We start from the raw sequence: 27,280 nt of genomic DNA, 5'->3' as shown, positions 1-27,280 counted from the left end.
TTCAAAAATTTGTAATGTTACCTTTTCTGCTTAAGTTTACATTTTGAGTTAATTATTTCTATATAAGGTGAGATATGAATTGAGGTTGAAGTTTGGGTTTTCTTTAATAACAAGTACTCAATTGGTCTAGTGCCATTTTTTTAATGCATTACCAGACATGGTAATGACATCATTAACTCCCATGATGAATGCACTTCTGTCTGATTTCCAGTGATATTCATGGTCTACCATGTTGATTTCTGTGTCTGGATATCAATGCTTTAATTATAGAAAGTGTCTATTCTGAAAATAAAAAGTTTGCAAACTATCTTGTATGTTATACATAGTTATAAGAATAAAATAAACATAGTAAAAAGGGAAGACAGAATACTCAAAATAAAATGTAGCTAAGCTCTTTAAGATTTCAGGTCCTATAAAATTAAAGGCCACTATTATCTATTGTAACATTTACCAATCATTATTATAGCACTTAACCAATATTTCCAATTTACAAAATTAGAAAGCCACAAGTAATTTTTAGTAATATATTCTAGTTTTTTCTATGAATAATCTGTCTTCTACTGTAAAACCCACAAGTCAGCAAACTTTGAAACAAACACCTGCACAGGTGGTTAAGTTTATCCAGCATGCAAAGCCTGTGGCTGCCATCACACTGCAATGGCAGAGTTGGGTGACTGTGACTAGCCCACAGTGTCTAGAACATTTACAACCTGGTCATTATATGGATCTTCTGGCCCTTGGAACAAACTTCTAGGACAATAAGATAGTAAGTGAATTCTGCTCAATCAACTTCTTTAGAAATCACTGAATGTCTTCAGCAAGCATGTAGACCATGGTCAAGCAACCATACCATAAGTCCTTCTCCTCTCTTTATAAGTGCCACGCTCTAAGTCTTGACATAGTTAAGTATTTCTTCAATTGCTGTGTTACAGTAGCATTAAAGGCCCATTAAGAGAAAATGGTTGCCTCCTACCTAAAAGAATGGTATTTACCTCTGGATGGAAGCATACCACTGTCTGCTCAACCACAACTCAGGAAACCATGCTTAAAGAGGTTTGAAGAATAATTAGCCTTACATGAGATGACATAGTTTTCTTCCCAGAATTCCTTCCCCTAGGACAGTCCCTGAAAGGCCTTCTGCAGTTCTATTGGATCTGCTAACTCCCTGTTCCTGACACAGAAAGGCATAACTTTCCTTGTCTTCTCTCGTCTCTTTTAGATGCTAGCCAGAGCCTAAAAGTGCTTTCTCTGGTGCTTTGGATTCCCTTATTCTTTCTCACTTCTGCTGCACTGGCTTAACTCAGACTGCATGACTTTGTCCTTTTCTCATCTCCTTTTCTCCTGGCAGCTGTTAAGATTTACAACTTGCCTATCCTGTTGTTTTTCTCTTAAATTCTGATAAAACTCCCCTCAAGGTTCAAGTTTGCTTATAGATTCTTTTATTAAATAGACTAGGAACCCCAGTATCCCCAGTGACAGGAATAGTTTAATTGCTTAAAGACTTGATGAAGACACGTGTTTAAGAAAAACATCACATCTAGAATTAGAGAGACAAGTTGCTTAGAGAGAGTAATAGCTTATTAAAATAGCCATTTTATGTTTACACTGCTGCTTACCAGTTAGTGACAGCATGGCGGTCCTCACCAGCCCTGAGACAGAAGACGAGTGTGCTAAGGTGGAACTTTTACTAAAAAGCAACATGACTCAGTTAGAACACAACCACAGTTTTCAATCTTAGTCACCTAATACTTGGGGGTTTTAATCTTGTTTTGTAAATGCTCTTCTTTCCCTCCTCCTCCTCCTCCCCCTCCTCCTCTTCCTCTTCCTCCTCCTCCTCCTCCTCCTCCTCCCCTTGCTCCTCCTCCTCCTCCTCTCTTTCCTTTTTCTCTTCTTCTTTTGAAACCTGTCTTTTCTGAGCAAGGAGCTTGTCAATAGTAAACAGCACCCCTGCGTGCCTTGCTTCAGGTTCAGAATCCAGGGTTCTGCCTTGGACTCCTTGTGTGCACACACTTCCTTTCATGATGGACTGTGATGGGACTGGAAGTGGGATGAGCCCTTTCCTCTCCAGTTGGCTTCGGGTCGTGACCCTGAGACAGCCGTACACTGTGCTGTCTAATCTCAAGCTCAACCATGCCCAAACTGTGAGGCCAAAGTGGACCTTTTATCTTTATAATTTGATGACACCATGCACTTTGTTATAGTAACTGGAAGTTGACTATAATAACATGTAATATTAATGTATTCACCTTTGTACAAATATAGTTATAAAATACAAGTTTAAAAACAAAAAATAAAAAAAGAAACCTGCTTTTTGTGTTTGCTTTTTTTTCTTGCATTCATGCTTCAAAACACACACCTTTTCTACAATGTAAAAGCATTCCCTTTGCTTCTTCAAAACTACAGATTTTCTTTTGATGCTCAGCTTACTGTGATGTCAAAAGCTAGAGCTAAAAGTCTAGATTAAGGTATAACTGATAACAGAAAAAACATTTTCTTCAATGTGTTATCTTGAGAAATTTAAAGGCATTTGTGTTTTCCTTTTAATATAAAATATTTATTAATTGAGAACTTCATACAATGTATCTTGTTGGTTTGGTTTGGGTTTTGGTTTTAGAAACAGGGTTTCTCTATGTAGCCTTGGATGTCCTAGAATTCACTCTGTAGACCAGGCTGGCCTTAAACTCACTGATCTGCCTGTCTCTGTCTCCAAGTTCTGTATTAAAGACATGTGCAACCGCTGCCCAGTTTATAGAATGCATTTTGACCATATTTCCCCCTTACACTCCTCCTTCTAACTCTTCCTAGATCAACCCTGACCTATCTCCTCACAGTCTCCCAACTTCATGTCCTCCTTAAAAAACAAAAACAAAGCAGACAAACAAAACCTAACCCCAACAACCTACCAAGGACAACCTGTGCTGCCCAGAGGTGTGGGGCCATCCACCAGAACAGAGCTGACCCACCCAGGGCCTCGACCTTAAAGAACAGAGATTCTGCTCCCGGAGAAGCCAGGAGCTGTCAGGAGCTCTCAGTTAGGGGTAGGGACTCCATGCTAGAACTCAGACTAGCTTGATCTTATATACCGGTCTTGTGCAGGAATCTCCTGTTTTCTTAAAACGGCTTTGCTTTCCCAAGGACCTATAGCTCTAAACGCTACATGCACACAACACAAACAGCAACAGTGGCAGCCAATCATGCTGCTTCGCTTCTAACCACTCCCTGTCAACTGGACTGAGGCTCTAAATGGAAAGCAAATCCGCATCTGCTGTCAGAGCCCTGTCTGGGCCGCCGCACTGGACGAGCATGCCCATGGCTCCTCTACATGGAGAATGATACGAAGCACACCCACGTGCAGCCTGTGGCAAACAGAGCATGCTCACAACCATCTGGAGTTAAGAGGTGTGCACAGTAGATCCCTCCCTTCTCATACATGGTGGGTAGAGTCTATAATGTTATCATACATCACGGTAATAGTCTACTGGCAATACAAAGGTACCTATTTTTAATGAATATTAAACACCTTCTATTTTTAATGTGATCATCTTTACAGAAGTGACAAATTGTTAGCCCATAAAAAATTCAAAATTAATTCTGATTATAGTGATATCAGTATTTCATGTAAATAAATATGATGACCACAAAAGAACAACTCTAGTTAAGAATAACCAGCTGCCAGCACATACCTAACACACTTGTCTAAGGTGCCATATTTTGCATGAAAAGCTTGATTATTAAAAGATTGGCTTCGAGTCAATTTGGATTTCTTGATTTCTTTGCCTAGAGTAAAACAGAAAGAAGAAAATTCAGTTTTCTTTAGCTGTTCCAACCCCAAAGTCCTCCTCAGGATACACCATTTCTAGAAAAGTCCAGAAGGATCAGTTTGGCCTCCTCAGTCTGAGCGGACTAGAATTACTGTCATTCAACCTACCCATTAAGGATAAATGAAAAATTAGCTGGAAATGGCTAAGAACTCATTCACAGTGGAAAGTGTAAATGGCTTGGTGGGAAAGAAGATACTCTACACAGACATTTCTGTCCCACCCTTTGACCGTCACAATATTGAAACAGTGGGCCTCAAGGAACTAGAATGCTCTCAGGAATTTCATGCAGGGAGAAGAGTGAGCCTGAATTCTGGGAAGCAGAGGGGATTTTTTTCTCCTGCAAAGAGATTTGCAATCTATCAGATGAGATGGCAGGAGAGACAATGTGTCAGTGGAGGACAGGGCTGCACCTTGACCTTGACCACCCTGATATGCATAACTACAGACCTCAACCTCATCACAGTACCCTGAAAGTGCACTTAGCAGTGAGGGGAGGGAGTGGCGTCATGGAATCTTTGCTCCTCTTCCCAATATAGCCGCATTGAATAAGTCTCCATTTTTGTTTTCACTATCAAGAACATAAAAGAATACCCTTAAAACATGTATCCAATTTGTCTTTAAAAAATTTATGAGTCACTTAGTGGTGGCAAATGCCTTTAATCCAAGTACTCAGAAGGCAGAGGCAGGTGGATCTCTGTGAGTTCGAGGCTAATCTGGTCTACAGAGTGAGTTCCAGGACAGCCAAGGCTACATGGAGAAACCCTGCCTCGAAAAAAAAAGTATGAATCATAATACAGAATGTTTCTTACTTGTTGACGGGGTGCTAGAAGAGGGTCCAGGAACAGAAATGGCCGCATTCTTGGACAGGCTCTGTGTTGGTGTCCTGGAGTCTCTGCCTAAAATAAACTTTTAAGTTGTACAATTTCATCTGACTTCTATACAATCATTATGTCTACTCACCAGCACGATTTTCCAAATGCTCTTACTTTATATACTTCCACATTTCAGCCTCTGCTGTTTAAGACCGACTCCACAAGCTCACAGCTGACATTCACATTAGGCGTCCCTTCCAGAGGCTCTGAGCCTTACATTAGTATCATTATCATTATTACTATTATTAGCCTCCTGTTATTATTATTTTATATTTTCCTAATACCTATACCACATTAACCAGCCAATTCTCAAAAATAATGTTTAAAAAGAAGTGTAAGAAAAGTAATATTCCCTGCCAAATTAAAACTTAGCATAGTCTTTCAATATACAAAGACACAAATGTCACTGTGGCATTGGTAATTCCAAGGCCAAAAGAATGGAATCCATCTTTGGGTAGAACCTGGGTCTGCTCCCTTAGGAGTTAATCCAGTCGGGCTGCTCAGGAACCAACTTACTTCAGAAGACAGATTTGCCTTGATAAAGAGATGGGAGGAATAACTATCTCTTTAATGATATTTCCCTCCCAGATTCCTGGCTTCTGTGCAATTGCTTACAAAGAGCTGCAGGCATAGTTTCAAATGTCTGCTTTTCCTATTGCTTTCCTCAGCATGGTTTCCCTAAAGCTTTGGGCTTCATTCTCTCTCAAAGCTCCCACCTTACGGGCTCCCTCTACCCTGTGGTCACCTCCATTCCAGCTGAACTCTTTTCTTCTTTTCCATCTTCCACTCCAAGATTAACAGCTTGTCTGACCCAGGGTTTTTCTTTTAAATACCAATAAAGTTACTCTCAAGCTTCGATTTGCATGCATTCTTAAATTCCTCTGCTGAAACGACTGAGACCCCCAAGCAGGGCCCTGACTTCCCCAGGTATGTTTAACCCTGAAGCATAGTGGGGAGACAGAGCACTCACGTTTCTTCTCAAAGCTTTTGTCGCTGGTCAACCTCCCGTCATTCTGATGCTTCTCCTTCTCTAGCTGTTCCTGTTGGGACACAGCACTGTGTTACAGGTGCAGCTTGGAAGCTTGCTCTGGAGAAAATGACTCTCCGCTTTAGAGATACAAATATACATCACAAAAAATAACCCTTAAAAATGGATTTTCTCTTTTGTGCTTGTGTTAACGAATTCAGTTTTGCTTTGTTTCTGTGGCCCTTTTACATCACAGAATATTGCCCTTGGAAGTTTGTCCAGCTAAAACAGTGACTCTGGCATCGCTCTATAATGAGCATTTTTTCCCCAAGGTGTTTGGTTTTTCTCATCAACAGAGAGTAAAACTGTGGTTATTTAACCATGCCTATTTCAATTCTATTCAGCAAATGACAAAACATTTTTCTTTACAAAGTCTGAGAGGAAAGAGAAGTCTGCCAAACACATTTAAAATATTTAAGTTTGATATGTAGAAAACCACTTGAGTCTGGCATTTTCACACTGAAGATGCTGCAAGGCTGACTGACCGTCAGCTTGTGAGTGTGTGGAACACTGCAGATGAGAGCCCAACAGCCTGGACCAGCTTCAGTCCTTCATACGGGTATCTACTGTCCACCTCTGGATTTGTTCTAACATCTTTTAACTATTAGGCAAACCTTTGAAATATATTTTTGGGAACTAGAGAGATTGCTCAGTTGCTAAGAACAAGTAATGCTCTACCAGAGGACCCATGCTGCATGAATAACAATCATCTGTAACAAGTTCTAGGGGATCTGACTCCTTTCTCACATACATAACACATAACTAAAAATAAAACAGGATTGTCTTTTTAGTGGATGGATACTGAGATGGATGCTGAGGATGAATAGATACTGAGGTGGATACTGAGGTGGATACTGAGGTGGATGCTGAGGTGGATACTGAGATGGATGCTGAGGATGAATAGATACTGAGGTGGATGCTGAGGTGGATGCTGAGGTGGATGCTAAGGTGGATACTAAAGTGGATGCTGAGGATGGATTCTGAGGTGGATGCTGAGGATGGATGCTGAGGATGGATGCTGAGGGTGGATACTGAGGTGGATACTGAGGTGGATGCTGAGGATGGATACTGAGGTGGATACTGAGGTGGATGCTGAGGTGGATGCTGAGGTGGATACTGAGGTGGATACTGAGGTGGATGCTGAGGTGGATGCTGAGGTGGATGCTGAGGTGGATGCTGAGGTGGATGCTGAGGTGGATGCTGAGGTGGATGCTGAGGATGGATTGCCAGGGACAGGTGGGAATGTCTCAACTAGGACTCAATACATGTGATTACTTACACACTAGTTTCACTTAAGAAACTTATTTTGCTAAACACTCTCAAGTGTAATTTTTCTTCTAATTTATAAAAAATAAAACTTCAGAAAATCAAGGCTTTTCTTTAGCCTTTTAGGAAATGTGGAACAACATAAAATTGAAATAAATTAGGTTTATTACAAAGCTCAGCTATTGCTAAGTGGAAAGGCCTGTGTCCATGGGAAACAACATACCATTTCCAAAAACAGCAGTTCCTCTCTTTCTTTCTCTTGATCCAACAAATCGTTCTCATAATTTTTTTTCTGGAACTGTGTAAAATTTAAAATGACACTGTCAGTCATTAGTGACAACTTCTTGTTGATGTAAATGTCTCTTAACAGCGTGTACTTACCATATCCATAGACATTTCCATTCTGTCCAACTCTAATACTGTCTACAAGGAAAGAGGTCAGAAATTACACAGATTCAACAGTAAGAAAATGCAACCAACCAATTATGTCAAAAAGGCGCTTCCTTTCCCAAGGAGTTCAAAGGGAAGAGTTAACACTATGATATTAATAAACTAATCTGTTACCACCAATAAACATTCAAAACTGTTTCAAAGTCAGACCCATTCATACCTTTTTATCCATCATATAACAGTATCAGTTACATATTAACTATAGCTTTTGAAGGCTAAAGCCTTTTTAAGGTTTGATATCACTAACCCAAATTCTTTACTATCTTAGTTTTCCCAAATTTCCACTCAACCCACATAACAGGCCTGTATGCTAGAGCAAAGTCACATAGCCTAAATGAGGACGTTTGGAAAGAGCTGGGCTGAGGTGAGGCCGGCTCTCCATGGTGGGGTCTGATACCAATCAGCTTGTCCCCGAGCAGCCAGTGTCTAGATCTAACCCTTCAAAGTCAGAGACAACTGAATCCACTCTTACAGGGCCTTCGCACACTCCTCCAGATAACATGACGTCTCTAATTTTCCTGTCAGTAAAATTTCCTAATTTTACCTGACTGTGATCACTTATAATAAGACCTAGGAAAAGAGGTATTAGTCATCATCTAAGCCAAGGTCACAAACACCTCGCAGTCGCTCAGTTCTCCCACAGGGAACTCCTGAGTGACAAAAACTGACTGCCCTTTAGAAATAAATGCCCATTGAAGGAACTGCTGTGCTAACAGCAGCAAACACACACCCTGCTGTCTATTCATTCTGTCTGCACTTGAAAAGCTTGGTACCCTATCAGGCTAAGGAAGGGAAGCTGAGGTTACCTGCTATGCTTTGAGACACATTAACTCAGCAGGAGAGACACTCACTTTTTTCACAATGGCCAGAACATCTTTATCTTTTTCTTGACACAGGAGTTTTCTCACACACATTTCTAACTGCTGGAGGAGATGCATATCTGCAGGTATCTTCAGAGCGGACTTCACTTTGGGCAGCAGGTAGCAAAGTTTCATTCTGTAGTGACAGCAAGTTTAATAACTAAGAGTAATGGGGATGTGCCTCAGTTCGCCTGCCCATGCATCAGGTATGCTCGGAGTGCCTACTGTTTATAAGGCATCCATTATTTTGGATGCCAAGACACAGAATGGAATCAAACCAACAAAACCCTCTGTCCCTCAGGGGTTTGCATTCTAGTATGAGGCATGGAAGACAGAATGCATGGATAAAGACAATGTCCGCCAGGAGTGGTGGAAGGTGGTGTTGGAGAAGTCAGTAACGTTTTCACTGAACAGATGGTAATCTAGGAAAGACCTAGGAAATCAGGAAGCAAGCCACTCAAGCGTCTGAAAAGCATTGTGGCCATCATGGAAGGCTTGCCTAGTGATACTCTGAATTAGCAAACTAGCTTTGAGGTAGAGTAGAGCAAAGATGAGCTTAGGAGGAGACCTGAGTGGTGACAGGGCCTGTGACACTGCGTGGAGCCAGGCATCTATTTCAAATGCCCTGAACGCACTGGAGGGTCTGAGCCCAGGAGTAAAATGATCCAACCTAACTTTCCTAATCACCATATGCTGCTTTGACATTAGACCAGAAGTGGTTAAGAAACAATAGAGAAGTCCCCAACAAGAGCTGACAGCACTCTGGGCCAGAAGCAGCAGCAGCAAGTACCCAGAGAAGCCTGCAGTCTGCATGTATTCTGTGAGCTGCAGTGTGGCCTCAGAGATTGCAGTTGGGATGGGGGAGAGAACAGGGTTTAGGATTTGGCTTAAGCAGGGGGAAGATGAACCAGCAGCTTCCTGAGATGCAGAGGACTGCAAAAGGAAGACAAAACAGACCCAGCACTGAATGCCAGGCAGATTAAGTCTGGGAGGCCCATTAGAACTTCAATGGGGATTAGAAATCTGCAGCTGGCTCAGGAAGCCTGTCCAGGTGGATGTCCTTGCAAGAGATAACATGAGGAAGGCTTGCAGCTGACAGTTTAGGCCTAGGATGAAGACACTTAGCATAGGGGCAGTGAGAGAGGAGGAGAATGGGAAACATCTAAGGTACCGCCACTGTGCAGATCAGCTGGGTAAAGAAGAAACCGGGAGGCTCAGGGAGGAGAACAGAGAACCCGGACTGAAGAACAGAATCCCGGGGAAGGACGGCTGCCACTGAGGTGCTCTGCTTTGATAAACACCAACTCTGCCTCTTTTTAGGCCAGTTCTGGAAAGGGATGCCTTACAGCCCCTGCAGTCATTCCCTCATCATGTGCTCTCCGGGTTAATGCTCTGTATTGCTTTTGCAAACCTTGAGGCACCTACATCCCATTCCAAGGGTTGCCAGGATGCTGTCTGCAGGCCTTCAGGTGAGAGCACTGCCTACACAATAGCCCTTGGCTCTGTGCATCTGAAGAGGTGAAGAAGCTGTCTCTGGGATTCTCAACATTAAACACCAAGGGCTCTAACTCACTCACTGCTCAGCACAGATAGAGGGGACGCTTTAACTAAGAACTCTCAAGTCCTCTCCAGAAAACTTCCTTCACTCTGGCCACGGAAGAAAAGGTTCCTCTGAATAGCAACAGGATTTTCCCAGCCTGGACGGTGTCTAAACTCAGTAAATTAAATGTTAAACCATTCACCTGAGAAGCACACAAAGCATAAATCACTCTTTATCACCTAAAGTATGTCTAGAAAACATTGATTCGTGGGCACACAAGATTATAAAGTTCTTGAAATTAGGGACTAGAGCTTTTGGTAAACAAGACTTTTAAGGCTCTTATCATACAGATGACATTTGCTGAGCCAGGCTGGCAGGCTGGCCTTGACTTGTGCTTGCTCAGCCCAGTAAGCTAAAAGATCTCAGATATCAGTGAAGAGAGTGACTCTGTCTCCCAAGACTATTTACTAACCAAGCCATGAAGCCAACTGAGATGTCCATCAACAGACAATTGGGTGAAGAGAACATGGTATATAAATACATTGAGTATTCAGCGCTAACAGAAAATGGAACACTGCTGCAACCCAGATGAACAGGAAGGCATTCCCTACAGTGAAATAAATATTGCCCGTTCCTTTTGAGATGTGGAAGCCAAAAAGGTGAGCAATGGAACGGTGCTTCTTAGCAGTAGAAGGACGGTTGGAAGGAGGCAGGCGAAGAACACCAAAAGCCGGTTAATATAGGAGGAATGCCTTGCACTCTGACTACAGCTCACAACAACTTACTGTACATTTTATAAATAACTAGAAGACCAGGCTGAAGGCTGTGGGCACATAGAAATGACAAATAGTTGAGGAAATGAAAATGCTAACTACCTAGATTTTATTGTTACATCTAATACCCAAATTATTAAATTATCATGCTATACCCCATACTTGTATGACTATTAAGTTAAGCTTCAAAAATAACAGAGAGCAAGCATCAATTCCTCACTTGATTAACTAAGAAAAAGGGTTTGCAAATGTTTACCACAATAGAAATGAGAAATGCAACATTTTCAAACCTTGAAAAGTGATACGTACCTCACATTTGCCACTGGGTCATGTGTTAGTTCAATAACAGGTAGAAAGAAATATTTGCAGAAAAATGATCTGGAAAATATCTCTATGATAAATTCACAGGTATCCAAAAAGCGAAGTCTATTCCAATAACTTTTTCCTTGACCCAACTCTACAAACAACAAAAATACCATAATACAGTATTTCCTACATGAAATTATATATTACAAAACGAAACACCAAAAATGTATGTAAAGTTTAATTCTATCTGCAATCTATTTAACAAATATAATCAATAAGAGAAAAATAGTCATTATGTGCTCTAGATTTGTAGACTACAATATTTACATGTCAAAAACTAGGAAGTGGTGTTACTATACAAAACACCAAGAACCACTTTGGGATGACCTGTGATGACTGAATGATGAGGTCACTATGAATGGCCACCACCTACATGCTAAGGACCCTGTACACACACCGTTTTTATACCTGGAAAACAGGATGATGGGATGCATACTCTTGGACTAATTCAAACGCAGGCTCTCCAAGCCTTTTAAAATTAAACTAGTTATTCTCTTTTTGTTTCCTTAAAGGTGTCTGAAGTGGAGAAGTCATATGTAAACACAATTACTATAGGTCAGTATTCAAAGCATAATTTTCTCATTTTTACATAAATGAGCAAAGGCAATGTTCTTAATACTTAAGACCAAACAGAATCTTTAAAAATCAAACAACGTACTCTGAATGGAAGACCCTTCTCATGCAAAAGGAAAACAGAACTAAATCAGGTCATGGGAAGAAAAAGCAAAACATACTGAGCCTAACTGTTCTTAAATAGAATTTCATAAAATACTCTTTCACCTGAAATGTGGTATTTCTTGATTAAAATGATAAATTATAGTAGTTAGGAAGTCTGGATAATAGTTTTATTAAAAACCAATTAAGCATAATTGTAGTCAAAGCCAAGTAGTCAGTGACTAATAAGCTCACTAGACAAATGTATATATTTGCTACCAGATTAACACCTTAAAGATTTTTGCCATTATTTTAGCCCTTAACAAATCACAATAAGTTTGCATGTGTTGACCTAGTTTCTAAACCACTACAGCTCACTAGAGTCACACCATTCTGCTAACCAATGCTGTTAACACCATTCAGTAAAAAATTATAAGCCTACATTTTATTCATTCAATACATACTGAGAACAGCATTGTATAATAAATTATTAGATTTATGAATGCTATTTCACCAAGGTAGAAATTAGCCTTTCAACTTACATTTACGTATTTTAATTTCTCAAGTGTTGGAATTCATAAAAGGCCACTCTGGTTAAATATTATTTTCATCTATGAAATTTTGACATAAAGATTTCCAAGACAAATACAAATTAACCTTCAAAATTCAAATAAAAGCACACACCAGATTTTTACCAACATCAGTCCAATTTTGCTTCAAAAAATTACATACAATGCATTAAAGATCTAATTAAGGTCAATTATTTTAGTAACTTTTTTCCAAAATCATTGCTTACGTTCAATTAACTTTTGAATGACTTCATGCCTCTGCTCTTGTTTGCGATTATATCGTAGAAAAATGCACAGAGTTCGTGCTGCGGCTCTTTGGACAGGTAAGACGTTCTTAAAGAAATAAAACAAGAAGGATAATCATCACCCTAAGGTATGTTCTCAACAATTACTCCCTGCCAAACCAATATCAAGCAATTGCTAAATGAGACATGTTCACTATCCTGAGCTCACACCCTTCTGGAAGGATCTCTACTACTTAATGTTACTATCACCTGGGTACATAAAATATCCTCTGACAGGCTAATCCTGCACAGTCACATCCAGGTGACTGGTGTTTGACTATCATTTCCCTGCTACCTCATCTTCAGTGACATGTTCCTCAGAAATATTAATGATTTCCACATATCTGACAAACATTCTGATGAACATAGCACATGTCAGTTACATCACCAGAACCGTGTAACCTCTAAAGTAGAAATGTAGAAATCCATGTTCAGATTGACTACTGAGGAATTTAGGGACTGGTATATCTAGGACTAGAGACTAAATGTCTAGGATAATGTTCTTCACTGAGGGATCTCCAGCTCCCATGCCTATGCAAAAGCTGTCAAAGGCAAAGGCCCAGAACTCTACACAATGGTTAACATTAGAGAGTGTCATCACACAGAGCAAAGGGACCCCAGCTGGCTGACAGGTAGCTCCAATGTTCCAAACCCTCTCTTCAGATTCCCATCACACCACTACACAGAACTTTAAATTGAACCAGCTACCTGTACTGGAAATTAGAGAGGAAGTCTTAATACCATAAAAGAAAACTCTTTAAACCAGATATACCCTGACCACTGTAATTCATGTACACCATCCTGCCTGACTTATCTACATTATAATTCTCCATTCACCGAATGTCCAGACTACCACAGTGGGACCCTGAACAGCTGTGTGACACTGAGACAGTGGTGCTGGCTGTGTCCTTCTCCACCTACACATGTGTCCGTCCTACTGGGCACCATGCTATACTGGGCACCATGCTATATGATATTGTTAACTGTTGGATACAAAAGGAAGGTGTTTTCTAGGGTTTAGAAATGAAAATTTAAGACCTGTACATAAGCAGAAACATAATAGAGCTTAAATGAATTCCAGATAATGAACTAAATAAAAGCCTATTCCTCTCTTCTTCAGTTTATTATAGTATGACAGAATTTCAAATATATATATACAAGATGCATGAAAATACCCTTAGTTTGTACCTCATGTAATATGTCTATAATGCAAGACAAATATTCATTTAGGACAGAAATCAATGAAAAGGGCCTCTGAACAGCATCCATGAGTTATCTTCTGACTACTACATATATGTCATGGTACCTGTATACCCTCACACATACATATACAATAGATGGATGGATGGATGGATGGATGGATGGATGGATGGATGGATGGATAGACAGAAATACAGATAGAAGCACAAAACTAACAAGGAGTTATTATTGTCAAGTTACTTTTTAAGATTATTATACATAGGGTATACCCTTCGATTCCTCAGATTTCCATTGGTACGTGTGATGAGCTTGTTGGGTGGTAGATAATATTGTGTGCTTCCTATTTTTTAAGCTAAAAAGAATAGCATTAATATTTTTCTACTTTCTAAATCTTTGAAGCTAACACTTCTTTAGAATTTTAAATGAAGGTATCCTCATTTCCCTTTTATGAAAGTGAAGATGCTTCTGCTAAGACTGTAACATAGAAACATGGTGTGTTTGTTTGTTTTTCCTGTTACAGGAAATGGATGACCTTATGCATGCTCTTCAAGGACCTTATTGCTAAGCTACATCCCCACTAGCTGCAGCTTTAAAGAAATTTACAAACTTCAATAGGATGCCACCGTGAATATACAGTGAACTTTAGGCTAAACAGACAGGTGCATTTCTCAGCCTCTCATGGGTCCTCCACTTCAGAGAGGCTGCAGCTCACTGCTCAGTGAGTGTGGGAAGCGAGTCTGGAAGTGAGGAGAACTGTGAGGTTCTTATAAAAGGTGGATAACTTCACGAGGTTCCAGTTAGCTATCTAGAAAGCAAGCTGTTCCTCCTCTCCTTCAGCAAGAGGCTCTACACCAAGGCTTGCATGCTTCCAATGTAACTGCCCTCAGGGACTATAACAGACACAGTCCAGACTAAGGGGGCTGCAGGGAGCCTTGGGAATAAAGGCCTGACAGATGTGAGATGCTGACGTGGGGACAGCAGGAGAAACAGCAGTTGACATTACAGAGTCCTGTCAATCTTTCTCTCCAGTGAACTGAAACATGTCTGAGGTAAAAGGGCAGGAACTGTATCTAGTAGGTTGAGAACTTGCCTAGCATGCATGAACCCTGAGTTCAATCCACAGCACCACAGAAATCAAGAATGGTGCCACACACCTATAGCCTCAGAGTTGGAGAGACAGAGGCAGGAGAACCAGAAGTTCAATGCCATCTTCATCTATTGGTAATTTGAGGGCAGGCTGGGTTATGCACACACCACTTCTCAAACCAACACAAAGTCTGAGGCAAGTTTATCCTGGCAGAGTACTTGCAATCTTGGTCACACCTCCCTCCACTGAAGAGCGAAGGGCAATCAGAGGACACTTGACTCTCTTCCTCGGGACCTGGGGGAAAGCCACCCTTCCAAGCTGATAGGAATTGACTTTCTTGAAAAACTAAAGAATTTGGTAATGACAAAGTAATCCCCAATTTCAAAACAATCAGGGGACTTCAGGGCTCACATTGGTCATCATGATGGTGAACATTCTTTGTAAGAAACGGTAATAAATCTGATCGCTCGATATGATGTGAGGCAGGCAGGTGTATTTCTGCAGCAGCTTCTCATGGGTCCTCCACTTCAGAGAGGCTGCAGCTCGCTGCTCAGCGGCCGTGAGTGCTGGAATCAAGTCTGGCAGTGAGGAGAACTGTGAAGAAACCCAAGGAAAGAGCAGACGGTGACTAAGGTCATCAACTGCAGCCTGAACCACCCCCACGGAAGGACTTCAGAGTTTAGAAGGCGTGTCAGTTGTCACCGAGTGGCAATTAGCAGGCACAATCAAACATTTTGTAAAAATGCTTGAGTAAAATTTATAGCACCAGGAAATGAAATCCCTAGAGTCTGGACTTGTTCTTCTTCCTGACAGGTTGGCCATCAGGTTGGTTACCAAGGCAACTATTCTAACTAGCTCAAAATTTCTTACATTTCACTCTGGCCAAGCTTGGCCTTCTGATTCTTACCCATTGTCCTATTTGTTATCCTCATAATAATTATTAATACTGAAAGTATGAATCCAAATTCCAAAGACATTAACAAGAACTGTGGGAGTTGGCACTACTATGTAACTGGAGAGGGCAACTCGTGCTGGCAGCCTTCATGGGCACAGGCTGTAGGAGTATTGTAAAGACAGTATGTTCAATGGTTAGAAACGCTGGGTCTAAAAAGGGCCTCCTTTAGAGCTTTTCAAATAATCTACACCAGTCTACTGTCACCTATACAGCAGAAGTGCAGGAAACAGCCCAAGGAGAAAAGAACTTGGAAGAAATCATTCCTATGTCACTTCACCATCTTGGAAAATACAGGTATGAGCTGCCTATGACTTTTAGGCCTCCAAATTCCTTAATAACAGTACAGAAATTGGGACTTTAAGATATTTTCAATCAATTGTCAGTATCTCATGGGAATCCTGTCAAATATGGCTCAGAGCTGGGATGTAGCCAGTCCTTCCTTTTCATAGCATAACTAACTCATGTAAACGTCTATATATCTGTTGTTTAATTGTATGCATATGTGTGGCGGGGAGTACATGAGTTCAGTACCAAAGGCAGCCATAAGAGGCATTAGATTGCTCTGGAGACGGGCACTGGTGGTTGTGCACTGTGTAATAAAAAAGCTGGGATGGAACCCAGGTCCTTCCTTATAAGACTGGTAGAGCTTTTAGCTGCTAAGCCATCTCTCTAGACCCCTCATGTACATTTTAAAGCTGAATGGAGATGCGCTGGCTGCATCCCTGCATCCTCACAAATGCACAGAGGGCTGGACACTGACCAGCACAAGGGCAAGAACTATGTTAACATTTCTCACACCTTCTTCTGCTGTTCCCTCACAACCACCATGCCGAGTAAGATAACAAACCTCCTAAGATAACATCTCTTGAAAGATGGGATTTACCTTATTTTCCTGAACACTGTTTTCTCCACCAGTAGACATAAGTTCCAAGATTTCTGGGAGGTGATTTATAAGAGCATCTAGTACCTTTTAAAGAGATATTATATTCATAATGGTTATTATCTTCTAAATTAGTTAACTCCACAAATCAATTTATATATAAGTATTGCTGAGCAAACAGCATTTTGGGTGTTCCTTTTTTTTCTTTTGTAGAAAATCAGTGTAGCTTCTACTTGTCTAAATTGGAGAAAGCTAACATATTTAGAACGGCCTTCCCACTTTGGAAAGGAGTGTACATCCGGGGATGTAGCTAAACTTCCAGGGCTAAGAGTCACTCTGGCGAATAGAAGGTGCCAAACATAGCATCATGTGGAAGAGTTTCAAAATGTTCATGAGTGTACGTGTAGATAAAATATACTCTAAAAACAGATACTCTCAAAACGATGCTGGGCAAAAGTCCAAAATGCTACACGATTACAGGGTGTAAAACCTGTAATAGAAAAAGGCAACCTGACTGGAAAACCAAAAACGGAACAAAGACCAACAGTGATTTAACTGAAGCGTCTCTTTTGTTTACTTGTGGGCACTTCTGATTTTCCTTAATAAACAATACACACCTTCATTCCTAATTTCTAAGATCTTCCCAATGGCACAGTGACACAGGTACTGATAGAATTTGGCTTAACATAAAAGAAGTAGAGTGGGAACTTATGTTACCTCCAGTGACTCATCTTGTAACAATGTTATCAGTTCCTTGTGTATTAAATGTACTCCAGAATTCAGAAGTTTAGATACCTAAAACACAACAATGAAAATCTCTCAGATTTGAGACTATATAATATTAAAATACATGTTAACTACATTCTTATTAAACACTTCTAAAATAGAAATAAGTAACAACATAACTATAAAATTAATTTCTAGTTAAACTGCATGGATGTGTTTGCTGCCATGCTGGCGTGTGTGGGCACAGGGTGAGACTGTGAGAGGGGAGGGCTAGTACAAAGGATGGGTTCCCAGGGCTAGGACTTCTGCATCAGCTCCTAACAACCCATGGAAGACCCTCATTCAGAATGTAAAGTCTTAGAGCTCTCAAAGGGGCGGGCCTTAAAGAATACCTGAGGCCTACAGGCTTTTCTTCCCACTCAAGCTTCTCAAAGCAGAACTGCACTGCACTGAAAGGCCTTGGTGACACTGGGTGTAGTAACTCCCAAAAAGGAAAGATGGTTTTCTTCATCAACATCAGAGCCCGTCCTCAGTCTGAGAGGAACTGACAGGGACTGAGCAGGTCTACATCGATGCTTTTGGTATGGCTCCTCTAACCAAACTTAGAGCCCACAAAGATGAGCTCACCAGTTTGTATGTAACCTTTTAAAGGGTGGGAAAGGAAGATATAACATACTGAGTTTGAGTCAAGTTTTGTTTCCAGGGGTTGAGGTAGGAAGATTAAAGTATTTTGAATAAAGTATTTTGAAATTTTCCACTTTGGGTTGTTTCAAGTTGCTAGAAATATTTTCAAAATGACATTTTCTGAAAAATCAGAATAAAGTTATAATATAGTAATTATCAAATCTAGTATTAATACTAGATTAGAAAACTTGTAAGCACAGTGGTGAGTTTTCATTATTTAAAGAGCAAAATAAGCTGTTTGGAGATCTGAACATTAGGTATGACTGTGAGAACATGACAACCAGATATCCATAGAATACAGGAAGCAGTCATCTCCACAGGGACTCCTATACAGGAATGCTGATGCGCATGCGCGCGCGCGTGTGTGTGTGTGTGTGTGTGTGTGTGTGTGTGTGTGTGTGTGTGTGTGTGTGTCTTGTCTTAAACAAAATAAAACTAAACTCAAAGATTAAACGAAGGAGGTAAGAGACAACCTAAATGAACGAATACCCTGCAGGGTCCAACAGGAAGTCTCCTTCCTCCTCTAAAAGTAAACTTTTATGGGTCAGTTTACAGAGGATACAACTGTGCAACAGTGGGATTGCTTTAAATAACTGTCATTTAAGTGGAATATTCCCTACACTCTAGTGTAGAAATATACTCCATCAATGTCAGAAAGTTTAATTTTTAAATTTTTTCACTGGTATGCATGTTTGCATGTATTTGGGCATGTGCATATGCATATTCACATGTATATGGGTACATGAAGTTGATGCTGTGTCTTTCTTGGTCACTCTCCACTTTATATATCAAATGTCTCTCCCTTAAATCTAGAGCTGCTCCAGATTCAGCTAGTTTAGCCAGCTAGCTGGCTCTGGAGATGGCCTATGTCTACCTCCTGAGGGCATGCCATGCCTACCTAGATTTGCATGGGAACTGAACTCTAGTCCTCACACTTCTGCACTTTACCCACTGAGCCATCTCCCTAGCCCTGGAAAGGTGACATTTTAAAGAAGCAAAGAATATGACTCAACAGCCCAAAGCATCTTAAATAATATTTATAACGATGTTATTAATGTCTTACACTTTCTCAGTTAATCTAGTAGTGCCTTGACATGGAATACAGTACAAGAGAGATGATGAACCATTCCCATTGACAATAAGAATTTACTGTAGGATTTATAAGGAAAGAAAATATTTTATCGTATCAATTATAGAGAGTCTGTCATGTGACTACTTTGAATGGACAAGTTATTGCTTATATATTGTGATAGTTAATACTGGTTGTCAATGTGACAGGATCTAGACTAATTTAGCAGACAAACTTCACTGTACCTCTGTGAGGGAATTTCTAGATTGGATTAACTGAGGTGGGAAGGCCCACCCTGTCTTAGCTTCAGTGGTCTACTTCCTCAGTATAGAGTCACCATGAAAGAGGAAGCCCAGCTAAGGAACTGCTAGATCAGACAGGCCTATGTCTGTGGAGCCTTGTCTTGATTGATAACTGACATAATAGGGCCCGGCCCACTGTGGGCAGCACCGCTGCTAGGCAGGTGGGCCTGAACTGGAAAAGACAGCTAGCTGAGAGAAGCACAGAGCAAGCATGTGAAGCAGCATTCCTCCATACTTTCTGCTTCGAGCACCTATCTGAGCTCCTGCCCTAACTTCCCTCAAATGTGGGCCACGATCTTGAGTGTGAGCCTCATCAAACCCGTCTCTCCCACAAGTTGCTTTGGGTCATGGTACTTAATAGAGCAACAGAGAAGAAAACTAGGACACACTCTGGGGGTAGCACTGTTCCATGGCCTGGGGTCCCTGACTAAATAAATGAGGAGCTGACAGCAGCACTCACTGCTCTCTGCTCCCGGCTGTGGCCAGCTGCCTTCTGTTCCTGCCACCAGGCCTTCCCCGCCATGATGGACTGTGCCTCAACAGTGAGCTAAGGTAAAACTTTTCTTACTTTTGTCATGTGCTTGGCAACTGTTACATGCATGTGTTTTTACTGTTTTTCTTAGAAATGGGTCCCTAATTTCAACTTCGAAGATGAAAAGTTAATCATGTTTACCATAAAAGTCTGTTTCTGTACATAGCTTATAGAAAGCTGTACGGCTGAAGCTAACAGCTATGCTCATCAAATCTCACTCGCAGTAACAGCAGTAAGCGCAAACAATTTGTTACTCAATTTTCCACCTACCCCAAAACTACTTAAACATAGGGCAAAGTATAAATATAACAAATCATTTTAAATTATAACTATCATAATGTCTGGCTTAAAGTAAATGTTTAGTTTAAGTATGCTGAAAATAGGTTAATGAGTAAATGAATATAATGTATTTATGTAAATGGATTTTGTAAACACACTAAAAAGAGAATTATGGGAATTCAAAAACAAGACTTAAAACTACAACATGAAAGAGATATGGAGTCTCGATCTTATAACAAGTCTGTAAACACATTATAGAGAATATTAGAACAGTACCTACAAAACACAGAGAGAATGAACAGGCGCAGCAGGAAGTTCATTCTTAGACTTACTTCATAAAAGCAAATAGCAATAGTGTATCTGACTGGTACTTCAGGGTCATGGCAAAGGCAGAAGAATGTAGAATAGAGTTCCATGTGGAAGTTTTTAGGATCAACAAAAACAATCATGGCCTAGTGGAGGTGGAAGGAGATGAATGGGAAGGAGAGAAAAACATGCATCAATACCTAGTATTAATCATCTCACTAACACGGAAATCACATTGTATTAAGCATATTTATAAAATATTGTTTCTAAAACACAAATGCATAAATATAATTCTAATCTATACACAAAGAGAAACGTAAGTTGCACCAATACTCCACAGTTAGACACAGTGCTACACACAAGTCAGAGATGCCAACATTTGCTGTGCTCTACTCATGTGTCAATGCCATAGCAAAACAACCAATAGCATACAGGTATTTTATTACCGGAAAATTGTAAGCACAGTTCTTTCGTACTGAAGTGTATTTCTTCTCCTGCTCTACGATTTGGGATGGAATCTGGCTTTCATTGTGGCCATTTTCTTGTTGCAAACCCAGTGTACAAAGTTTCTTATAAAATTCCAAAAATCTCAAGTGCTGATCTGGAGTGAAAATTCCTAAAACAAATGTAAAACCTGAGTCCAGCATTTCAATTGCAAACAAAAGAAATTTTTAAAGAAGCTTGGAGTACAATAAAAATGTTTAGAACAAAGTTTTAAAGCAAAATGGCTACAGATGGCTGCTTCATAGTCACAACAGGGAGCAAACTAGTACTCAGAGGAGAGCTGGCAGGCCACACATCGCCACCTTGTGCTGACTTTAATAACTTATACCAAGGTTTTGTTTTTTTTGAAGGGAAATAGAGGAAGAGTTGATCTGGGGGACAGGGGAGGGGAAGGGAAAGGACTGGGAAGATAGAGGGAGAAGAAACTGTGGTTGGGATGTAATGTATGAGAGAAGAATAAACGTTAAAAATAAATAATAAATAATATTTTAATTTTAAAAATACGAACTATAGAACACAGGAATGGTGTCTCCATTAGTTCTACAACTGGTGGAGAACTAAGATACTATCATCATCAGGACCATTCTTATAATACTACTGTGCACTTATGGTACATGTTTTAAAGTCTTGCAAGAAAACATGCACATGTATCTACAGAGACGGAGCTAAAGAACCTAGCCTGGAAGATGTCAAAGTGATCAAAAGTACTATTCCTCAACAGAATTGTTCCACATCCATCACTGTCTCGGATCTGGGGATTTAGTGGACACTCTAAAACATTTTCCAATGTCCAGATGTCTGCAATCCACATGAAGAATGTTATTGTGCTAGATACAAGCTTAATTCTTACATGATCCCAAAAAGCTAAGAATATGCTCAAACAACATGACTCCTGAGTTCTAGTCTACATGCTAAACTGAATTAATTACTCACATGCCATGTTTATCATTTGAGAAATGGTTTTTAAAGTTATTCTCACTGCATACAAAGAGCTAACATCCTGAACTTCTATTAGCACACGGCATCTTAAATATACAAACTGCCCAGAAATTCTGTGGGCTGCACTTACTGTCTTTTCAAATAAGGTACCATCCATAAAAACATCGTTTCTAAATGTGCTTTAAGTTGCCAAGTTCTAAGTTCTCCTAAGGCTGCACACTGGAGAGCAAGTGCTACTGGAAAAGAGCTGACTGAAATGAGTAGGGAAAAAGAGAAGAGCAGCTGTCTCGCAGCCCCCAGGTAACATACCATAGAGTCCATGGCATAGCTTTCCTAAATGAAACGATAAAGAAATCAGAATTGATTCGTCTGCTTTGAAAGACTTTTCACAGAATGATTTCACCAAGGGAAGTATAGTTTGACTTCTGTCATCTGGGGAACAGAACAAAACAGTACAGAGTTTAGAGGCAGTTGTCGACCTTACCATGTGGAAAATAAGACACATACAAGTCCCCGCTACCCCCCAAAAAAGTCTCTGCTAGACTAACAACAGAAATACCTGACCAAGGTGACAGGGGGACTGGAGACAAGGGATGAGGTGACCAGAAACTGCACAGGACCACAGGGGAATGTACATAGGGTCCCCACAAACAGACAACTAGGTGAAAGGGGTCTTGAGTCCGAATAACCAGGAGAATTCTAATATTTAAGTAGTTAGATAGCAAGCCCCGGGAACTTCCAGGTCTCTCTTACAGTCCTCCCATGCCACATTGTAACTTTAATTTTTTTTTAATCAAAGTCAACTTGAAATCTAGCCTGTCTACTTAATTTCACTGTTGTTACTTCCTAGATGGTCTTTAAAGGTTGACCAATTCTTTAAGTACAGGCATCTACTTAGACCATATGCTTTTGATAGGATAACAATATTTAAGTCTTCTAGATAACTCATGAAAACTCCCACAGTAGCTTAAGCCAGCAGACATGCGTCAGAGAGGTGAAAGGCTCTAACAGAGACATGGTGTCATGCTTTTATGACTGTATTACCATCACAATTCAGGGCCTTATCGCCAGGAGTTATTAAAGGAAACCCATACAATAGTTAGTGATTAACAGAGCAGGCGTTATATGACGTGAGAGAAACATCACTATATGAAGAATAAAAATGTTGTTAAAACTTGAAGAACAACCCAGCAAAGAAACCTGTGGTTATTGTATTACCTCAATGACCATTCTGAAATATTTACACAGAATTCTCATCTATACCACAGTAATCTTCCAAAAGCCCTATTTCAGATCGAATGTTGATAGCCCCTGTGAGCCCAACCCTACAGTTACGCAGGTGACTTTCACACCTCAGTGCTGACAAAACATCTCCTGATGAACTTCTGGTCCAGAGCTGGCATCAATCTAGGCCTGGGTACATGCTTAGTGGAGCAATGCGCTGTGCTGTGCCTTGGTTTGGATAAGAACAAGAAATACTTTCTCACACATTCCCCACTGGGTGATCTACTCCAAATTTCTCCTCCAATGGCATTAAACTATTACTAAGAAAGAACTCTCTTAGACATGTTATAGTCATGTCCTAGTCAAGTAGAAATGTTATAGTCAGGACTTAACATCAGTTAGCTGAGGAAATTAAGTTATGGGATACTTCCCAAGCCAAATTCTTCACCTTCTACCCCTGTCAGTTATGTTCTGAGGAGAGAAATGAGAAGTAGGAAGCACACGGCAGCTCTAGGTTCGTGGATGGTAAGAGCAGAAGCACACAAAACATTAAAGAGGAACGCCCGTAACGCTCTACACTTGGCAGAAAAATCTCAAGCAGCCTTTGCTCCTTACGAGTAATGGAAAACATGAAAAACTGCCTTTCAGAGATGAAGATGCACACACAGATTTACCTGTATCAAACATGTCAAGCATGTTAACCAAGGTTTCAAAAGCAGCAAGCCGCACACTGCCACTCTCATCCCTAGAGAGTTCTATTAATTCGGGAAGCACCACATTCTTTGTCAGTTCTGTCCTGCACAATAAGCAGTAGAAGAAAATAAGTCAGAGCAGCAAACCCGCAGCCAGAGTCTAACGAAAAAGGCTGAACAGCCCAGTCGGTCCCAGTGCCCTGCTCCCATCCCCACGCATGCCAACTGGTGAGGAAGGCAGCCATGGGCATAAGGAATACAGGGTGGATATGGGAGGAGTAATAGGGGGTTAGGAGGCATATAATTAAAATACATTGTATGAAAGTCTCAAAGATTTAAAAATATTTAAGAAATACCACTAATAATTTTATAACAAATCAGCTCTAATTTCTCCTGTGAACTACTGCTAACTATAGAAATTTTAATAACTAGGGTACTGTATTACACTTTATATAATTATATAATTTTCTATTTTAAATAAATTTCAGGAAATGATCCAGTTAGTTAAGAAAAAATATTATCAGTATTTGAAGAAATTTAAGCAAAATCATTTGATTTAAAATTTGAGACGTTATTTTTCTAATTAATCTGAAGTGCATACGACATTACTAAAATAATTAGTTTCCATACAAAAGAATGGTAGATAACACTGGATATTCAATCTAAAAGAAGAAGGGATGATAAATGTTTTTATAGAATAACAACGCATAGAACCTAGTCATAAGCACTCCATCTCTACTGATGATGAGGGCCATATTGATGAAAGGGAGCCTTCGGATACAGCCTTTGTTGCATACAATACAGAAGACAGCATAAATTATACTCTGCATAGTACAACAGAGTTTAAAACAAAACAATAAAACAACTCAATAGCAGAGGCAGAAGGAACTCTGAGTTCAAGGCCAACCCGGTCTATAAAGTAAATCCCATGCCAGCCAGGGTTGCACAGACTCTGTCTTGATAAAAATAAATAAATAAATAAATAAATAAATAAATAAATAAATAAATAAATAAATAAATAAACGAACGAACGAACGAACGAACGAATAAGTCTTTAAAAAAATTTAAAGCTAGGTGAATCTCAGAGTTTAAGCCTGGTCTATACAGTAAATTCCAGGCCAGCAAAGATTACATAATGAGGCCCTGTCAAAAAAAAAAAAAAAAAGGTGGGGTGGGGGGAGCAAACAATACTTCAACAGAAAATTGTCCCCTCAGTTTCCTCACTTGAATGAAGTTTACTACTGTGGTCTCTAGAACTACTGTGTTTGTTGTATGACGTGGACATCATCAAAACCTCAGCAGGACATGCACAAGACAGCTCTCCCCACCACAGTCTAACAGCACACCTCCGAGCAGTTTATACACTGATCTTCCTCTTCTGAGCTCAGAGAGTCATTTCTACAACTATTCACTATGCACTAGAATTTCTCTATCCTATATTAATTTTTAAAAGTTTTTTTAAAAAATATTTCTTTCTTATTTATTTAGTATACCTCATACAGCTTTCTGCCTGCATGTATGCCTGCAAGCCAGAAGAGGGCATCAGATCTCATTACAGATGGTTGTGAGCCACTATGTGGTTGCTGGAAATTGAACTCAGGACCTCTGGAAGAGTAGACAGTATTCTTACCCTCTGAGCCATCTCTCCAGCCCTAAAATTCTTAATTTGAATTTTATTTGAACTTTTAGTCTCACAGGGATTTTTGTTTGTTTGTCTCAAGAATGTCTCTTCATTAAATCTTCAATCACACTGTATTAGTGAGAATTTAAATAATTTTAAATATTAAGTAGATAATTATTTACTCTTTTGATTATTATAAGGAGACAATGGGAACTTTAGAACACAGGTCATGTTGGGAGATTGTAGACACGGGAGACCTTCTCTGGATGCAGACAGCACCTTCTTCCTCATTTTTGCTTCCTGGTCAAGAGGTGATGGCTTTGCTCCACCACGTGTGCTGCCTCCCAGAGGCCCAAAAGTAAGAGATCATCAGCCCCCAAATAAAGCTTTCTCTCCATAAGCTGTCACAGCATCTGTTACAATAACAGAAAGCTGACTGACACTTCCAGCTACGAGGTACCATTACTTTTCCGTTACCATACCGTGAAAAGTCCCACCATTATATTTGTAATAGGACAAGAGAACTCAACACTAAATAAATGTGCACGTATGATCAAGCAAATTGGTTTAAATGTATTTCTAACCTACTGAAAGCTGAGTATATTCTCTGTAATTTTATTTTCATAAATTAATCCTTAAGAAATAATCCTGAATTAATTAGGGAAGACTAATTTGAACATGATGATGGAGTGGTTTTTGAATGTTTGGTCCCCAGTTGGAAGGATTAGGAGGTGGGCCTTGTTGAAATAGCTGTAGCCCTGTTTGGGAGGGTGTGTCACTAGGGTTAGACTTTAAAGTTTAAAAGGCCACTCCCCCGTGTGTGTGTGTGTGTGTGTGTGTGTGTGTGTGTGTGTGTGTGTGTGTCTACTCTCCCCTCTTTCTTTATGCTGATTGAAATATAAAGCTGTCACCTAGTACTCCAGAGCTATTCTTGTCTGCTTCCTACCAAAATGACTATGAACTAACCCTCTAACACTGTAAGCAAGCCTCCAATCACTTCCTCCCTTTGTAAGTTCCCTTGCTCATAGTAACAGAGCAGTAACTAAAACACTTGGCTTTCCCATTTTAAACAGTAAAGATTAAAACAAAAAGTAAATGAATAGGTATCCATCTTTCTGAAGTGAGTAAGTAGTACACCGTCCAATCAAATTTTGGCTCTGATTAATATGCATGGCCTAGATGGGACTGAGGTAATTATAGTCCACAGTGATCCAAAAGAGTCACAAAGCGTCGGGAGGACCTTCCAGGAAAATAGTTCTGAGATCACAACATAAGAACTGGTTAGCAGACACAGCACATGGTCCATGACTATGTCCTGGGTCTGTTAGTGACATTCCACAGTCATCACGGTCATAAGTTCACTGTCCCTGTACTCTCTACTAAACATAAGACACACCAATCTCCTGCTTTAGAACCTTTAAAACAAAAACCACTTCCCAAGATGATTTTTAGAGATCTCATTTAATACTATACTTGCCCTCTAACCTCGGATCTGGTTTTAGGCAGAATGTAGTAGACTGCCTGTCCTATGCTTCTGCTTCCTGAACTGTATGTCCCCAGTGGGCAAGAAGAGCCACAAATCCAGGCATACACAGAGCCTGGAATTGCATAGGGATACAACAAGACTTCAGTAACAGCAAATCCACCTAGAACACCTACAAATATAGCCAGAATGTGGTCAACCAAAAGAAATGTTCAGCTATAATCCAGGTGTGGTTTCTCCTGGGCCATGGTCCCTTCGTGGATCTGGTTGCTGAGAACTATGACTGAGTAACCAGGATGAGAAAGAAAGAAACTG

General features: G+C 40.2%; 1 protein-coding gene across 8 annotated transcripts in view; it reads right to left on the bottom strand.

Moving 5' to 3' along the window:
- The window catches only part of Ppp4r4 (protein phosphatase 4, regulatory subunit 4), a 90,893-nt gene that overhangs the window by 4,782 nt on the left and 58,831 nt on the right, over positions 1–27,280 (bottom strand). For 4 of the 8 annotated variants that reach the window (XM_063262336.1, NM_001414974.1, XM_039112758.2 and 1 more), the window contains 16 exons: positions 23,844–23,965; positions 22,255–22,377; positions 20,949–21,118; positions 20,529–20,648; positions 17,322–17,399; positions 16,608–16,691; positions 15,181–15,363; positions 12,426–12,531; positions 10,919–11,066; positions 8,288–8,432; positions 7,368–7,409; positions 7,210–7,284; positions 5,664–5,733; positions 4,631–4,717; positions 3,684–3,777; positions 1,617–1,687 (listed from right to left, as the gene is read on the bottom strand). In XM_063262336.1, the coding sequence (XP_063118406.1) occupies positions 1,617–1,687; positions 3,684–3,777; positions 4,631–4,717; positions 5,664–5,733; positions 7,210–7,284; positions 7,368–7,409; positions 8,288–8,432; positions 10,919–11,066; positions 12,426–12,531; positions 15,181–15,363; positions 16,608–16,691; positions 17,322–17,399; positions 20,529–20,648; positions 20,949–21,118; positions 22,255–22,377; positions 23,844–23,965 (1,718 nt within the window). Of the gene's footprint in view, positions 1–1,616; positions 1,688–3,683; positions 3,778–3,833; positions 4,156–4,616; positions 4,718–5,663; positions 5,734–7,209; positions 7,285–7,367; positions 7,410–8,287; positions 8,433–10,918; positions 11,067–12,425; positions 12,532–15,180; positions 15,364–16,607; positions 16,692–17,321; positions 17,400–17,722; positions 17,973–20,528; positions 20,649–20,948; positions 21,119–22,254; positions 22,378–23,843; positions 23,966–27,280 lie in introns of those variants that run through there. The other 4 variants (XM_039112760.2, NM_001134632.2, XM_063262338.1 and 1 more) reach the window with 4 other exon arrangements.

Source organism: Rattus norvegicus, chromosome 6, assembly GCF_036323735.1.
Source record: "Rattus norvegicus strain BN/NHsdMcwi chromosome 6, GRCr8, whole genome shotgun sequence".
In the NCBI taxonomy this organism is placed as follows: domain Eukaryota; kingdom Metazoa; phylum Chordata; class Mammalia; order Rodentia; family Muridae; genus Rattus; species Rattus norvegicus.
This window is presented reverse-complemented; position numbering and strand designations above follow the sequence as displayed.